This window comes from Thalassophryne amazonica, chromosome 1, assembly GCF_902500255.1.
Source record: "Thalassophryne amazonica chromosome 1, fThaAma1.1, whole genome shotgun sequence".
Classification (NCBI taxonomy): domain Eukaryota; kingdom Metazoa; phylum Chordata; class Actinopteri; order Batrachoidiformes; family Batrachoididae; genus Thalassophryne; species Thalassophryne amazonica.
Window position 1 is genome coordinate 162,153,578 of NC_047103.1, and position 18,502 is coordinate 162,172,079.

At 40.8% G+C, this 18,502-nt stretch overlaps 1 protein-coding gene across 7 annotated transcripts in view; it reads right to left on the minus strand.

Moving 5' to 3' along the window:
* LOC117517175 (collagen alpha-1(XVIII) chain-like) overlaps window positions 1-18,502 on the minus strand; it is a 114,937-nt gene that overhangs the window by 52,060 nt on the left and 44,375 nt on the right. For 4 of the 7 annotated variants that reach the window (XM_034178129.1, XM_034178138.1, XM_034178114.1 and 1 more), the window contains exon 1: window positions 16,329-16,908. The exons of 2 other annotated variants lie outside the window; for them this stretch is intronic. In XM_034178129.1, the coding sequence (XP_034034020.1) occupies window positions 16,329-16,650 (322 nt within the window). In that variant the 5' untranslated portion in view covers window positions 16,651-16,908. Of the gene's footprint in view, window positions 1-16,328; window positions 16,909-18,502 lie in introns of those variants that run through there. One more of the 7 variants, XM_034178121.1, reaches the window with a different exon arrangement.

Sequence of the window (18,502 nt, forward strand, 5' to 3'; positions counted from 1 at the left end):
TGGATCATTCTGGCCCACAATTTGGGTAATTCCCCACTGCCAAAAACGTCTCTCTCACACACTGTGACACTCCATCCCCACTCATCTTCTAATGGTTGTCTGAATACTTAATTGCCACCCATCAAGCATTATTGGTTGAGATGCAGGGTGACCGAGTGCGCACTCTGACCTCTGGTAGACGTGGCGATCCGCCCCGTCTCATGTCTGTCACAAGAATCCCTTTTTACCAACCGCGACACTGCTGCCCTGTCTCCAAACCCGAAGACACAATTGCCACACTCTTTGCTTCGACCAGACAACTTTTCCGCCCACCATCACTATCATAAATACCATCTCCACCCTCCGCAGCTCCCTCAGACTGATCAGATGCCCTATTGTTTCCATCGGACTGTAGATGCAAACACTAAATTCAAAAGCGTCTGATCAGAAATTGTAAAATGTGATGGAAAGCATAGTGCAGGACAGAAATGCAAGACTGACATGCAAAAGTGCAGTAAGCCTGATGGACAGTGGAGCAGCGAAGTGGTTTTCATCTGCTCAATACAATGCTGCATGTAGAAAATTCACTTCGGTCTTGTCAAATCAAATCAAATCAAAATCAAAAAATCAAATCAAATCAATTTTATTTATATAGCGCCAAATCACAACAAACAGTTGCCCCAAGGCGCTTTATATTGTAAGGCAAGGCCATACAATAATTACGTAAAAACCCCAATGGTCAAAACGACCCCCTGTGAGCAAGCACTTGGCGACAGTGGGAAGGAAAAACTCCCTTTTAACAGGAAGAAACCTCCAGCAGAACCAGGCTCAGGGAGGGGCAGTCTTCTGCTGGGACTGGTTGGGGCTGAGGGAGAGAACCAGGAAAAAGACATGCTGTGGAGGGGAGCAGAGATCAATCACTAATGATTAAATGCAGAGTGGTGCATACAGAGCAAAAAGAGAAAGAAACACTCAGTGCATCATGGGAACCCCCCAGCAGTCTAAGTCTATAGCAGCATAACTAAGGGATGGTTCAGGGTCACCTGATCCAGCCCTAACTATAAGCTTTAGCAAAAAGGAAAGTTTTAAGCCTAATCTTAAAAGTAGAGAGGGTGTCTGTCTCCCTGATCTGAATTGGGAGCTGGTTCCACAGGAGAGGAGCCTGAAAGCTGAAGGCTCTGCCTCCCATTCTACTCTTACAAACCATAGGAACTACAAGTAAGCCTGCAATCTGAGAGCAAAGCCCTCTATTGGGGTGATATGGTACTATGAGGTCCCTAAGATAAGATGGGACCTGATTATTCAAAACCTTATAAGTAAGAAGAAGAATTTTAAATTCTAGAATTAACAGGAAGCCAATGAAGAGAGGCCAATATGGGTGAAATATGCTCTCTCCTTCTAGTCCCCGTCAGTACTCTAGCTGCAGCATTTTGAATTAACTGAAGGCTTTTTAGGGAACTTTTAGGACAACCTGATAATAATGAATTACAATAGTCCAGCCTAGAGGAAATAAATGCATGAATTAGTTTTTCAGCATCACTCTGAGACAAGACCTTTCTCATTTTAGAGATATTGCGCAAATGCAAAAAAGTAGTCCTACATATTTGTTTAATATGCGCATTGAATGACATATCCTGATCAAAAATGACTCTGATTTCTCACAGTATTACTAGAGGTCAGGGTAATGCCATCCAGAGTAAGGATCTGGTTAGACACCATGTTTCTAAGATTTGTGGGGCCAAGTACAATAACTTCAGTTTTATCTGAGTTTAAAAGCAGGAAATTAGAGGTCATCCATGTCTTTATGTCTGTAAGACAATCCTGCAGTTTAAGTAATTGGTGTGTGTCCTCTGGCTTCATGGATAGATAAAGCTGGGTATCATCTGCGTAACAATGAAAATTTAAGCAATGCTGTCTAATAATACTGCCTAAGGGAAGCATGTATAAAGTGAATAAAATCCTTCTAGTCTTGTGAGTATGTGGTGTCAGAAAGTGGATAACGGCGTTACGTGTTCCCTACAGGCCAATATTTACAACCAGTGGTAAGTAACCACCCATCATAAAGTTTTCATCTTTCGCAACAGTGTTGTGTGTCTATTAGCATAAGCCAGGGGTTTTCAAAGTGTGGGAGAGTGTCCCCCCCAACAGAGAACAAATGAATAGCTGCCCCACCGACACACATACACACAATTTCAACATCTTCGTGTGTTTCTTTTTATTCCTTGAAACATCTTAAACACATTTTAAAAGTATTTGTGTTTTTAAGGAACTGTCTATGCATTTACACATTTTACAGCCTCTGTAAACATTTTAAACATGTTTTTAAAGATCTTTCTATTCTTTCACAGATTTTATACCCTTTTCAAACATTTTAAATGTGTTTTTAAAAAACTTTCTATTCTTCTGTTCTTTACCTTTTGTCAAATTTATACATCGTTTTTTAACATTTAAACATCTCTGTGTGTTTTAAATGTCTTTGACATAACTAGCACATTTTAACATAAATAATATTAATTCAAATTTTAACAGGGATGGGTACTGATAAGATTTTATCGATATCAGTGCCATTATCAATTCTGCTTATCAGTCTAATTCCTTATGAATTCCTTTATCAATCGGGTTGTTAAGTGTGACGTAACGCATCATGTGATTTTCAACTTCCGGCTCCAAACAAAAAAGGCGCTGTCATTAACATTGAGAACTGCACTGAGACGCTCTGATCAGGCTGCACTTACACCGTTGCACACGGACAACAGCATTAACATCGCAACATAAAACTCTTTGTATATTGTGCCTAAAACTCTCCTGGATATATTAACTGGGTTTTTAGACGTTGTTACTGCGTTTGTTTTATGTAAAAATGTCAGACACTCAGGTTGTTTCTCAGTTATTTTCAGTGGGAGTTGCTGTGAGCTGCGATCGCTTCCTGTTCATGTCGTTCGGGGAGAAAGTGAAGTTTGCACTTTAACGTCCTGTTTATTGTAATAAATAATTTTTTATTTACAAATAGACATGTATATTTTACCTGTGCATAATAAAATATGTAAAGTAAAAGAAAAAAAAGTTTTATTAAGTGTTCTGACCATAGAACCAGACGAATGCGGTTAATGGAGGTGGAGGCGGAGAAGGGAGGGACGGAGGTTTGAGCACAATGTGAACACAAACTAAACTTAAACTGTAAATCCTTAAAAGGATCAAACAGACATAACTTTAATTGTAAACTTGGAGGTCTTTGGACCCGGAAACAGATTATCACGCGATGCGTTACGTCAGCGCTTAACAACCGGATACCTCCTGTGAATTTTCTGTGTACTAAAAGTAGGCTTTACAGGTTTTCTATGTCAATAACATTTTATTGAGTCTTAAAGTAAATAAATATGTAATTAGTCATGGCATCCTTGATATCTGGACATAAATAAATATAAATAAAAACTGTAGTTTTTCAGACATTAATGGCATGAATGTCTTTCCATACCTCTGAGCTGAGCTCAGCCAGCTGAGCTGCACGTCAGCATCAGTGTAATTCATAAAGAATGCAGGACGTCTTTTTTGGGAGGAAAAAAATGTTTTAGTCTGTTGTCTGTCTTACAGCGTTTGGAAAGAGGTGCCATTTGATTTAAAACAGTGATTCGCTTTGAAGTTATTAATTCCGGCTGGACTCGGCAGAGAGCGGCGCAGCGTTTGGAGCTGTGCGAACGGAACAGAGAACAATTCTCATTTCTTACCCGCAACAAGACAAGAGTCCCAGTTATGGACTTCGAATCCACACAAAAGTGACTCATGATTAACATTTTTGGCTTTAAGAGGGATTAAGAAGCGGACGTGCCGTTTCTGAAAAGCAGCGAAGCAGTGAGGCAATGAAGCAGTGAAGCAGTGGGTTGGACCACTGCTTTGTTGCTTCAAGCTTCAAGAATAGCTGCTGCAGAAGCGGTTGATTACAGACCCACTGTAGGGTCTGTGATCAATGTAAAGAAATGATCATTTTCCCAATAAACACCCTCAAAAACAACGGCCGCTCTTAATGACCGATAAGGGAATCGTTAAGCAAAAAAGGCTATTGATGTCGATGGATCGAATAATTTCTTAATGATTTTTGAGAAGAACCAGTTCTTGATACTCATCCCTTGCACCTCACAGTTTGAAAACCACTGGCATAAGCAGCTACAACTAATGACACATGCCAAGGAAGAATTGCAGGTTTCTTTCTGCAGCCCAACAACAACGATTGTTAGCTTCACAAATAAAAAAAAGACTACTACGCTGAGGATGATGTTCAAGGGGCTGATTTTTACATGTTACAACCAACAAAGTAATAGCTCACTCAAGTCATTGATTACCAAATGGGAGCCAAAACTAACCGCCATAATCACCTGATTTACTTGTTGGCAAGCTAGCAAGCTAACTATGAGGGCGTGCTCACTGCTAGGGTCTCCATGATAGAGATGGCTATTACAGCTATGACACATCATCTGATTGTATAAACAGTTTTAGTGGAGTCTAAACTGTTCACAGATCCATGTTCTCAAATAATATTTGGTACTAAAATACTCCCTTCATGTAATTGTTAATTTATTTTCAAGGCAGTGCTGATTTAGCCATATTAGCATGTAGCTGCGGCTCAGAAACAAGTTTGTTACTCTCACATGTAAGCAAATAATGTACTGTATTCTGGTATTTTTATTGATGACAGCTACCCAGTTAGCGATCTTTGGAAGTCACTGCCAGAGGGTCTTATGGTTAAGCATTGGGCTTGAGATCAGAGGATCCTCGGTTCAAACCCCAGTCTGACTGGAAAATCATTAAGGGCCCTTGGGCAAGGTCCTTAATCCCCAAGTTGCTCCTGATATGTAGTGAGCACCCTGACATCAGTTTGTGTGTGTCTGTGTGAATGAGTGAATGTGAGGCATAATTGTAAAGCGCTTTGAGCGTCTGATGCAGATGGAAAAGCGCTGTATAAATGCCGTCCATTTATCATTTATGAAAGAGTTTAACCTTGTAACCTTTCATACTGCGATACAATTAGCTCTACACTGAAACACAATAGCTGTGGCACTAAGCTTCCAGTCCCATTTCTAGAAAACAAGTTTGCATTGTCAATTCCTAATGTGACTACAATGTTAAAGAAATACTTTGATGGAAAACTTCCTTTCATCTGTTAAGCATTTGCATTTAAGTTGTGATGTTAAAGCATTTAGCACTTTGTAATGTTGACATTACTCCTGAAAACATTTCAAAGACACTCTGGTATTAAGGATACCTATCAATATCGTGGGTCGGGTTTTTATTTTGTCCCATTCTTACTGCCAGCACATCTTATGGCCCTTTCACACGTAGTGCAAAGTTTGGACAAAAACGGCAAAACAGCGCGAAACAGTTCAAAATTAGTGCACGAAACATCGCGCCGACGGGCAGGCGTGCACAAACCCGGTGCGAGAGTTCATGCAGGCGCCGGTGTACATTGAGCAGAAACAGTGCCAGGTGTAGCACATGGCGCCACTTATGTGGAAGAAATAAAAAGCAGCTGGTACGTGTGGAACCACATCGCACTGCTTATGTGGAATAAATAAAAAAATAAATAAAAACCAGCCAGTACCTGTGGGACCACTTCACACCGCTTATGTGGAATAATAAAAAAATATGAAGAAAAAAACACACTACTCTGGACACGAACTCGCACCATTCAAAACCTCTGATTCCCAGTCAGAGACTTTACCACTGAGTTACGGAGCTGTTGTCTGAAAGCTGTGGGAAGCTGCCTCATATCAGGAAGGACATGGAAGTATTATAAAAAAAAAAAAAAAAAATTAACATCCCACACCATATAAAAACACTGCATTTATCAAGTGAGCAATACAAATATGATCCGTATGTTCCTCTGCTTATGACCCATGGTCAAAGACATACAGTCATAAAATGACATGAATGAGCAGTAGTGTGCTGTCATCATGTCCACATCTACTGGTCAGGTGCGTCCAGTCGGCCGCACACGTGTTCTGCCTGACACACGTCTTGTGGATGGCGTGCCACAGCACAGACCGTGTCATGTGGAACAGAGCTCACAGAGCTAGATGTGACGGTCAAATCACCCGCTGCGTGTTCTGATCTGATCCATTTCAACCTGGACGGCTGTCAGTGTCTGCTCCGTGTGCGCGCTCACTTGCTGCAGGTGTCGCCACCATGTTTTTGTTTATGCCCACATAAATACAGCAATCAGACACCCGCACCTCACAGTGGACAGTTGTCAGTCCATGACTGTCCAAACACAGTAGGTGTTGTGTAGCTGGAATGTCCAGAATGACAGATCACCACAGCAGCTTCTGTCAAAAGCCACGCCTCCCATAAGTGAGCGCACACACCCACGTGTCAGTGTGTGTGTTTGCAAAGTCACACTCGTGGGGAACGTTCAAAGCAGTACAACAGTGATTGTCTGCAGTCTGTTGCGTGCCAAGAGTGCGACTGGCCACACATTTTCTAAGTGCCATGCGAGCGATGTTAAATGTTCGTGCGTGTCACCTGAATTTGACCGGCACCTGCCGCGAGAGGGTGCGATGGATTCGCACAGTGCACACTTTGTCTTTCAGGCGCTTGTGTGCACAAATAGTTGTAGCAACAGGTGTACGAGGTGTTGGAGGCAGGGACAACATTACACAGTTTGCACATGATTCCTGCGTAATGTGCACTAAGTGTGCATGTCATCCAAACTTTGCACTATGTATGAAGGGGCCCATAAGGTTTGCAACAGTATGAGGTCCTCATCTTTGCACTTTTCTTTTTAAAATTCTCCACACATTCTCTATTGGAAACAGGTCAGGACTGCAGCAGCAGTGTGCGTACCCTCTTCTCCAGCAGCCATGCCTTTGTAATGTGTGCAGAAAGTGGTTTTGCATTTTCTTGTTGAAAAATGTATGGACGTCCCCTGCCATCACACAAGTATAAATTACTTTTGCCAAGAGTACTGCCACACCCCAAACCATGACAGACCCTGTCTTTTGGACAATCTGGATGGTCATTTTAATCTTTGGTCCTGAGCACACAGTGTGCATTTCTTCCAAAAACACTGATTAGTCTGACAACAATACACATTTCCACTATGTGATGGTCCAATCCAGATGCCTCAGAACCCAGACAAGTCCATGGCTGTTTGGGACAAAAGTAACATAAGGCTTCTGTTTTGCACAGTAACATTTAAGTGGCATTTGTGAAAGTAACACCATATTGTAATGCTTGACAAAGGTTTCCCAATGAAATCCCTTGCACATGTAGTTATATCGGCTATTGATGACTAATGGTTCTTTATGCACTACCGGTTGATGGCTAGGAAATCACGGGTGTTCAGCTTAGGTTTGATTCCTTGTCCTATATGGACAGAAATTCATATAGATTTCAAACTGTTTAATGATATTATACACTTTAAATCAAATCAAATCAATTTTATTTATATAGCGCCAAATCACAACAAACAGTTGCCCCAAGGCGCCTTATATTGTAAGGCAAGGCCATACAATAATTATGGAAAAACCCCAACGGTCAAAACAACCCCCTGTGAGCAAGCACTTGGCAACAGTGGGAAAGAAAAACTCCCTTTTAACAGGAAGAAACCTCCAGCAGAACCAGGCTCAGGGAGGGGCAGTCTTCTGCTGGGACTGGTTGGGGCTGAGGGATCAATCACTAATGATTAAATGCAGAGTGGTGCATACAGAGCAAAAAGAGAAAGAAACACTCAGTGCAACATGGGAACCCCCCAGCAGTCTAAGTCTACAGCAGCATAACTAAGGGATGGTTCAGGGTCACCTGATCCAGCCCTAACTATAAGCTTTAGCAAAAAGGAAAGTTTTAAGCCTAATCTTAAAAGTAGAGAGGGTGTCTGTCTCCCTGATCTGAATTGGGAGCTGGTTCCACAGGAGAGGAGCCTGAAAGCTGAAGGCTCTGCCTCCCATTCTACTCTTACAAACCCTAGGAACTACAAGTAAGCCTGCAGTCTGAGAGCGAAGCGCTCTATTGGGGTGATATGGTACTATGAGGTCCCTAAGATAAGATGGGACCTGATTATTCAAAACCTTATAAGTAAGAAGAAGAATTTTAAATTCTATTCTAGAATTAACAGGAAGCCAATGAAGAGAGGACAATATGGGTGAGATATGCTCTCTCCTTCTAGTCCCTGTTAGCACTCTAGCTGCAGCATTTTGAATTAACTGAAGGCTTTTCAGGGAACTTTTAGGACAACCTGATAGTAATGAATTACAATAGTCCAGCCTAGAGGAAATAAATGCATGAATTCGTTTTTCAGCATCACTCTGAGACAAGACCTTTCTAATTTTAGAGATATTGTGCAAATGCAAAAAAGCAGTCCTACATATTTGTTTAATATGCGCATTGAATGACATATCCTGATCAAAAATGACTCCAAGATTTCTCACAGTATTACTAGAGGTCAAGGTAATGCCATCCAGAATAAGGATCTGGTTAGACACCATGTTTCTAAGATTTGTGGGGCCAAGTACAATAACTTCAGTTTTATCTGAGTTTAAAAGCAGGAAATTAGAGGTCATCCATGTCTTTATGTCTGTAAGACAGTCCTGCAGTTTAGCTAATTGGTGTGTGTCCTCTGGCTTCATGGATAGATAAAGCTGGGTATCATCTGCGTAACAATGAAAATTTAAGCAATGCTGTCTAATAATACTGCCTAAGGGAAACATGTATAAAGTGAATAAAATTGGTCCTAGCACAGAACCTTGTGGAACTCCATAATTAACCTTAGTCTGTGAAGAAGATTCCCTATTTACATGAACAAATTGTAATCTATTAGATAAATATGATTCAAACCACCGCAGCGCAGTGCCTTTAATACCTATGGCATGCTCTAATCTCTGTAATAAAATTTTATGGTCAACAGTATCAAAAGCAGCACTGAGGTCTAACAGAACAAGCACAGATGAGTCCACTGTCTGAGGCCATAAGAAGATCATTTGTAACCTTCACTAATGCTGTTTCTGTACTATGATGAATTCTAAAACCTGACTGAAACTCTTCAAATAGAACTCTTCATATTTAAGATCGAAGCATTAATTAATGGTAGGGCTTCCTTGAGCAGCCTGGTAGGAATGGGGTCTAATAGACATGTTGATGGTTTGGAGGAAGTAACTAATGAAAATAACTCAGACAGAACAATCGGAGAGAAAGAGTCTAACCAAATACCAGCATCACTGAAAGCAGCCAAAGATAACGATACGTCTTTGGGATGGTTATGAGTAATTTTTTCTCTAATAGTTAAAATTTTATTAGCAAAGAAAGTCATGAAGTCATTACTAGTTAAAGTTAAAGGAATACTCGGCTCAATAGAGCTCTGACTCTTTGTCAGCCTGGCTACAGTGCTGAAAAGAAACCTGGGGTTGTTCTTATTTTCTTCAATTAGTGATGAGTAGTAAGATGTCCTAGCTTTACGGAGGGTTTTTATAGAGCAACAGACTCTTTTTCCAGGCTAAGTGAAGATCTTCTAAATTAGTGAGACGCCATTTCCTCTCCAACGTACGGGTTATCTTCTTTAAGCTGCGAGTTTGTGAGTTATACCATGGAGTCAGGCACTTCTGATTTAAAGCTCTCTTTTTCAGAGGAGCTACAGCATCCAAAGTTGTCTTCAATGAGGATGTAAAACTATTGACGAGATACTCTATCTCACTTACAGAGTTTAGGTAGCTACTCTGCACTGTGTTGGTATATGGCATTAGTGAACATAAAGAAGGAATCATACCCTTAAACCTAGTTACAGCGCTTTCTGAAAGACTTCTAGTGTAATGAAACTTATTCCCCACTGCTGGGTAGTCCATCAGAGTAAATGTAAATGTTATTAAGAAATGATCAGACAGAAGGGAATTTTCAGGGAATACTGTTAAGTCTTCAATTTCCATACCATAAGTCAGAACAAGATCTAAGATATGATTAAAGTGGTGGGTGGACTCATTTACATTTTGAGCAAAGCCAATTGAGTCTAATAATAGATTAAATGCAGTGTTGAGGCTGTCATTCTCAGCATCTGTGTGGATGTTAAAATCGCCCACTATAATTATCTTATCTGAGCTAAGCACTAAGTCAGACAAAAGGTCTGAAAATTCACAGAGAAACTCACAGTAACGACCAGGTGGACGATAGATAATAACAAATAAAACTGGTTTTTGGGACTTCCAATTTGGATGGACAAGACTAAGAGTCAAGCTTTCAAATTAATTAAAGCTCTGTCTGGGTTTTTGATTAATTAATAAGCTGGAATGGAAGATTGCTGCTAATCCTCCGCCCCGGCCCGTGCTACGAGCGTTCTGGCAGTTAGTGTGACTCGGGGGTGTTGACTCATTTAAACTAACATATTCATCCTGCTGTAACCAGGTTTCTGTAAGGCAGAATAAATCAATATGTTGATCAATTATTATATCATTTACCAACAGGGACTTAGAAGAGAGAGACCTAATGTTTAATAGACCACATTTAACTGTTTTAGTCTGTGGTGCAGTTGAAGGTGCTATATTATTTTTTCTTTTTGAATTTTTAGGCTTAAATAGATTTTTACTGGTTATTGGTGGTCTGGGAGCAGGCACCGTCTCTATGGGGATGGGGTAATGAGGGGATGGCAGGGTGAGAGAAGCTGCAGAGAGGTGTGTAAGACTACAGCTCTGCTTCATGGTCCCAACCCTGGATAGTCATGGTTTGGAGGATTTAAGAAATTTGGCCAGATTTCTAGAAATGAGAGCTGCTCCATCCAAAGTGGGATGGATGCCGTCTCTCCTAACAAGACCAGGTTTTCCCCAGAAGCTTTGCCAATTATCTATGAAGCCCACCTCATTTTTTGGACACCACTCAGACAGCCAGCAATTCAAGGAGAACATGCGGCTAAACTTGTCACTCCCGGTCCGATTGGGGAGGGGCCCAGAGAAAACTACAGAGTCCAACATTGTCATGGGTCCGACACTTTAGAGCAAGGAATATGCAAATCCCTTTCAATATTTCTTTGAGAACCACTGTTTATAAATAATGATATGATTTTTCCCATGAATTTGTTGATATCTTGGGTTTATACTGTCTAATGAAATAGAAGTCAAAGTAAATGTAAGAATCACTGCTTTTGTATTGCATTTTTCATATTGTCCCATAATGTTGCCAGTTTCATTATGCTAAAAATGTAATGAATAAAATTAGATAAATCCTTCCTGCTCACTGCGCAAGTGTCTCTGAATAAATGTAAAGGAGAAACAAGGTCTAATTTTTTACAAAACTTTGTTTGGCAATAAAAGTCTAATATACTCATGGAAAACATAAGTGTGATTAAAATTTACTTATGTTAAGTCTACTATTGTAATTGCATTCTAAACTCAAAGAAAGCCTAACCCAAAAAGAAAACCTGTGTACAGCTTATTCAAAGATAAGTTTATTTGAATTTCATGCATCTTTTTATATTAATAGAAGACAACCAGCTGTGTGGTAGGTAAATAATCATTCAATAACATTAATGAGTGAAGGATGAGCAGTAACTGTAGTTTCCTGCAAAAACAGTTTTCCAATAAATATTTAGACGTTCACTAAGCAGACTGATGCTTAGAAGTTCAAAGTAAAAAGTACAAGCTTCCTCAGTGTCCCATCATAATTTCTAAATATTCACATTTAATTTGCTAATTTCCTATTTGTGCAAATTTATGAATGAACTGAGGCAGGTGTTGAAAAATTCCATCCAATTTAAAACAGCATAAAGACAAGCACATTGATTTTTCATGTCATGCAAGTGTAGCAGCAGCGATATATAAATTGTCCATATGGAAAGAATTTCTCCAGAGGACATAAACATGAACAAAAACTGTTCGGTATCTGGGGCAGTCAGTCAAGTGAGGAGAGCATAAAATAGTCCGCATGCATTACTCCTTTGAAGCCAATGTGCTGTCATGACTTTGAGAGTGTGGTTTATGCTCGACTTCAAAGGTTGTCCAAACAAGAACCCTGCTTGGTAAAAGTGGTACATGGAACAAAATATTCTGCTCTAACCCAGAACGCAAAACGATAAAAATATCATTAGGTAGCAGACTATCCAGTGGATGCTCTGCTACAGGGTGAACTGGGTCCAGTTAACTCTGACAGAAGACACACCAATTAGAAGAATCCAGACTGCACACTTCCAGAAGCCAGTCAAGACGCTGACAAAGGGCCTCTGGTACCGGAGAATTCATGCTCCAATTTTGCAGAATTTAATGTAAAAAATGTTCAGTGTTTTGGCTAGCTATTACAAGCCATGAACTAGGTCAAGTGTGTTTTTATATAATGCAAAGGATTACAAACAACATTTCGTGTCAAATACTAGTCACGGTTTTAGAATATCCCAGAATCCTTTGCGCGCTGGGGAGGGAGGTTTGATAATGGCTCAGCTTAATGCTAACTTTAACATTGAAAATGCCATAGACATGCTAACGCATTAGTATCTGTCCCGTTTTTAAGTTATAAAATACATCTATCAAATGTTTCAGAAGACGATAACAGGTCGGTTTAACATAAAAAAGGTAAATATTACTCACAGACAAATAAAATAAAGCGAAATAAAACAAAGAACCAACGAAGCAGCAGATCGAAGATCGAAGCACTGCTTCATTGGTTCAAGGTTCAAAGCAAAGCCGCGCTGCAGAAATGGTTGATTATACAGACCCGCTGCAGGTTCTGTAATCAATGCAGAGAAATGATCATTTTCCTGACAAACACCCCCAAAAACAACAGCCACTCTGAAGGACTGATAAGGGAATCGTTAAGCAAAAAGGCTATTGATGTCAATGGATCGAATCATTTCTTAAGGATACCCAAAAAGAACTGGTTCCCAACCCTAACAGCAACAAGCTTTTTATTTATTTATTTATTTTTAAAATAAAACTCACAATAAGGACTCATGATTATCTTAAAAACCTAAATACATATTTTGGTTGAACTCACCTCTATAACGACACAATGCTGCAAACAAGTTGCTGCAAATGCTTGTTTATACTGACAACGAAATCTCAGCCTCCCCAGCAAGAACGTGATTACGCGCAAGATTTGACACCGTAAAGGCGTCTATACAAAAGATAAACCTTTGTCCTGCGATATCGCTCTACCTAGTCAATAAGTTCTGATGTAACAAGATAAAGTGTGGTTCTATATATATGATAGGAATGGTTAAACAACATATATCAAAACATCAAGTTAGAAATATTTGCTCTACTAACTATTGCAAGCCGTGAGCTAAACCAAGTATGGTGTTATTAAAGTGTCTCTGTCAGTGCTACAAGCCAACAGCTAAGCAGTCATTTAACCTAATAGAAGGGGTAGAAAAAAAAAACATTTTTTCTTGTATATATCATAAGACAAGCTTCCAACTCACAATAATGCTCTGCTAGCTACAAGCTACTAGGCCAAACATGCTTTTATAGGCCTGTGATTTTAAGCGTTGAAAATTATGTTCTACAAGTAATGTCATTTTAAATCATAAAAGGATGAGAAAAACCTTTTTTGTTGTACAGTAGATATCAAAATATAAACATCCACCCCATGATAATATTCAATGAACTGACTCCATTTTAGTTGTTAATTGCTCTGCTACCTACACAAGCTTCCAGATAATAAAGCTGTGCATTTAAAAAAATAAAAGGGCTAGAAAAACTTTTTTGTTGTAGATATCAAAATATAAGCTTCTAACCCACATAAAGCTCTACTAGCTCTACTAGCTCTACGATAACTAGCTCCATCATGCTTTTATAGGCCCTAGAAATGACATTGCTCTGCTAGCTATACAAGTCACCAGCAGGGCTAGAAAAACCTGTTTGTTGCTAATATCAAAAAAGAACTTTCAGCTAATTCAATCTTACTGCTAGCTGCTAAAAGCCACAAGCTAATAAGGTCACATCAAATTTTTTATAAGTGAAGGATTAAGAAAACCTTTTTTTGTTCCATATTCATATCAAAATATAAACTTTCCAACCCATGACAATGCGCTACTAGCTATGAGCTAACCATACCAAGCATGTGTTTATATGATTTTAGGCGTTAAAAATTACACTGCTCTGTTAGCTATACAAACCAGCAATGTACAAGTTAAAGTGTGGTTTTAAACAATAGATTGGCTGGAAAAACCTTTTGTTTATTGCACATATCAAAATATAAAGTTTCAGTCTGTTCAGTCTTACTGCTAGCTACTACATCCCGCAAGCTAATAAATCAAGTCTGGTTTATATACAACCCAGTCTGTCTTTTTTTGTGATACCGTCGCATAATGTAGTAGATTTTTATGACGCGGCCAGATGTCTCTGACTAATTTAACAGTCTAACCGTAACACCATCATAGTTTTGTAATGGTATCACACAAATCTGCTACATTTCTTAAACGCTATCACAAAATAATAAATTAAATCACTTTTTGTGATGCAGTCACAAAGTGGCGTGAGATTGCATTGTTTTTATACCAAGGGACATTAGAAGAGACTTTTTTGGTTGTGACATACATCAAAATATAAACTTTTCACTCCTCATAATTCTACATTAGTTGCTACAAACTGTGCTCCAACAACATAAAGTGTGGTTTTAAATGACGGGAGGAGTTAAACACTTTTGTTAGATACACTTTCAACCATGCAAACCACAAGCTAACAAGTGTACAGTTATAGGACAAGGGGTTAATCTTCAAAAGACAAATACTTCTTTCAGTATACGGCAAATATTTTGGATTACTTTAAGATAACTTGTGTCCATATCTGAAGTTGTGATGTAAGCAATAACCAGCTGCAGTCTGCAGTTATCAGTTTACTACTTCCAGAGGATGAGTCACGTTGCCTTTGCGTGCCATTACTGATTTATCAGGTAAAACGTTTTAAGATGCACTCTTAAAACACACAGCCAGTGGCATCATACATGCATGATAAAATACCATTTCTCAGCATGTGCAGCTGACACTGGGTGACAGCAGCTTGCACAACAGTGAGACATACATAGGTTTTTATTATTATTATTATTGCATTAACATCTTGCTTTGTATAAGAGCCACATTCTGTTTCCAAACTAGTTTTAGTGTATGCCATCATGTTTTGACAAATCTTACTTAAAGGGGATCATACTGTGCAAAGCTTTTTAATCTGTTCTTTACAATTAAATAATGTTGGCGATTCAAAATTAAATAGCCTCAAAGATTCATAGTTTTATATCCGCTTGCAGAAACAGTCCCACTACAAGCACAATAAGGTCTGGAACGACTAACTTTAGACTTCTGTGACATAAGTCACGGAAGTCTGTATATGCACTCCTGCCTGCTGTTTCAGACACAACCTATGTGACACACCCACACATTTCCTGAGCAAACGGAAACAGACTAGCTGCATTTGGAAGCGTCACCTCAGGTGCTTGGGGTATTTTTGCTAAAAAACTTTGGTAGCTGTTTTAAAGACACTTTGTGTACCATTATGGTTTGTTGGGGAAAAACAAAAACCTTTCACTAATCTCTTACAGTGGTGGTCATGGTCTAGTTTCACTCTCATCACACATGCAACTGATGTGAAAACTCCTCACACAAAGTGAGCACGGCTGTACGGCGATACTAAGATGACTAAAACATGCAAAAACAGTTTTAAAGTGGCTGATGTGACAGGCAAAGGTGTCCAGAACAGTAACGTGGAAACACTGCACACTCGGCACAGGCACATGCACAAGCTAATGCATAAACATTGATGACGAAGAGAGGCGTGGCATCGGATTCAAAACGCATCACCGCACAGGATACATTTGAAGCCGCCGGTTACCTTTCCAGTTAGTAACTGGCGCGCACAGAGGATGCTCGAGCTCCTGCACTTGTTCCGGCAGGAGGTGACACTCCACCGGGAGCCGCCCGTTTTCTAGGGACGCCCAGCAGCTGTCTTGCAGTACGTGGCATGACCTGCGACAGGGCAGGTGCGGGCTGGCGGCACGTGCTTTGTCGGCCGCCGTGGGGCACCTGGGCACCAGCAGGAGACAAAGGAACCACTCTGTGCTGTGGTGACACCCCACCCTCGTGAGCCACGCCCAGTCCTGTAGGACTACCCCCACCTCCTCCACAGACGTGTGGTTGAAAATGTTGGGCAGCATGAAAAACCTTGGCTGTTTGCTAGAGCAAATGGGCCAATCAGGGGGCATGGGAAGACAAGGAGGGTCAGAATCATTGAAGCGAGTTTTGAGTGAAGCTAACGTGGAATCCAAAAAACCCCAAGTCGTCCGATTGATATTAGAAACATCATCTATAATCCTGGTTAAATTGTTTTGAAGGCCTTCTAGATCTGATCCTGATCCAGACCCCCCCTCCTCCCTATCCCCTTTGAGCTTGTCTATATTACCCGTTGCATTAGGATTAGCGCTCTCCGCCTTCTCTATCAGGCTTCCATTTGTCGTTCCAGCAGTCGGGGTCACATCCCACGTCGTGACAACCTTCTGCATTTCAGTGGCCACACTGATCAAGTCCTCCCCACTCCCAGAGAAGTTGTCATCTTCTTCCTCCTTTGTGGCATTGGCTGTCGTAGCGTTCCCATACGCCGATGTTACTGTCCATGATGTGACTGTTGGGCTCTCACTGGTTCCTGGATCAGGAAGAGAAACTGAGGCATCCAACCTCCAAGTGCAGAGAACCAAGAGAAGAAACCATGCCCAGATCTGAAACATGCTGCTTGCTCCTGCAACAGTCTTCAAAGCGTGTGCGTGTGCATGGACAGCAGCAGTACTCCAACCAGAGCTCCAGCAGTTTCTGAAGTACCACCTGTTGGCCTGTAGGTCAGCACTTAAATCCAAGCTGTTCCAAGGCCACTGAGAAACCAGTGAATGAAATCAGACTCATAGAAACTGAGCTCACGCTCCAAAGACCCTCCCTCTGGAGTTCTCAGTGCATCCACTCTGGCTGCTGCAAACTCCTGCATCACAACACAGACTTACAAGGACAGAGGAAGACGGGAGTGAGGAGGCAGAGCCACCGACCTGAAGCCATTGGTTAACCAGGACGGCACGATGAATTACAAACTGCAGCTCCTCCCCCTGTCAGAGATTATAAGTGGGTCCCTTTGGCTCACTTCCACAGTGAGCTCAAGAAGAACGTGGTGTAGCTCATCTAACTTTAACAGTATTGCTTTCCGAACAAAACTAAAAGGTTCTGGTTCTTGACTCAGTTCCATCTGTTAACAGCGGAATCAAGATGTTACAAACAGTGCGTCCATTCCAACACATTTATGTCGGGAGACTAAACCAGGTTGTTCATCATCGTGATGATGAGCAGAAAACTTTTTGTCTAAAAGCTGAGGTCATCTCAAAGTTAGGTTTTGTGAACAAACAAACAAACAAGTTCCATCTTGGCACAAACACGAAGCAGTAAACTTCCAAGGTCTCTGATGAAACTGCAAAAAGTTGCAGTTTCTTGACTGGTCGCTTGAGGCTGGCTTCCAAAGCAAACAGGTTCCAAATCAAGTCCATGTTAAAATGTCCAACTATAGAGCAGAAATAAACATGTTTACAGCCTGGTACAAACTTGATAATTGTCTCCTCCGTGACAACTTTCTGGGGGTGAATTTTTAATTTAAGACATTTTAAGACATAAAGTTATGCATAATTAGGGGCGTGGGCACTTTGAGTAACAGCAGATGAGCCCAGTGCCTCTGCATCTTACAGTGTCTTTAATTCAGAGGCCGTGTGATGCGGCCGCTAGCTATTTCCGCTGTGTCTGTCATTTTGAGGGTTGTATAACAAATACCGGGGCTAATATAACTTCTTGTGTGGTGAAATGCCCTAATGGATCATCTAAGATGTGACATTCTCATCTCACTTAATGTTGTATGCTAACAGCGTTAGCAATTTTAGCAGCTGTCTGTAGCTTCATCCGTTAAGTCCTCTTAAAGCATGATTACTGAGAAAACAAGCAGCCGACCAAAGTAAACCATTATAAGAACCACAGCACAGTCCCTAAAACTACGATTGTATAAACACCCAAACCAAGGGTAGCCTGTTAGCTTAGCTGCTTTAGACTCAAAAATATGGGCGTGTTTAGGGTTCTTTCGTCATACAGTGAGTCAGCCACGCTCCACCTCTTTATTCATTTATAGGTTCATCTTGCCATAACCAGAGTCTGCGCTGCTGCTGCCGCCAACGTAGCGACAGCTGGGTAACATTAGCTACATAGATAGTGCCTTGCCCATCATAATTTTTAATTAGCCATTCAGGCCAGAGCCCAGGTTCTAGCCGACTGGACAGAGCATCTGTCTCCCGTGCCAGAAAATGGGAGTTCACGTCCCATGTGGAGCGAGTGGAAGAAGAGACAACAGTGAAGAGAGAGAGTAAGCCACTACACAACCAACAAAATGTTAGCAAAATATGTTAATCGCCAGAACCCAGTTTTATGTCTCGTTAGCCTCAGCAAGCTTGGTAACTTTGAGATCGGCAGGTATGTATGGGTTTCATTCCTCCCAGCCAGCTCATGCTGGTCTTCCCTATGCTGCACTGGGCAGAAGGTAGGCGGAGTCATGCAGTACTA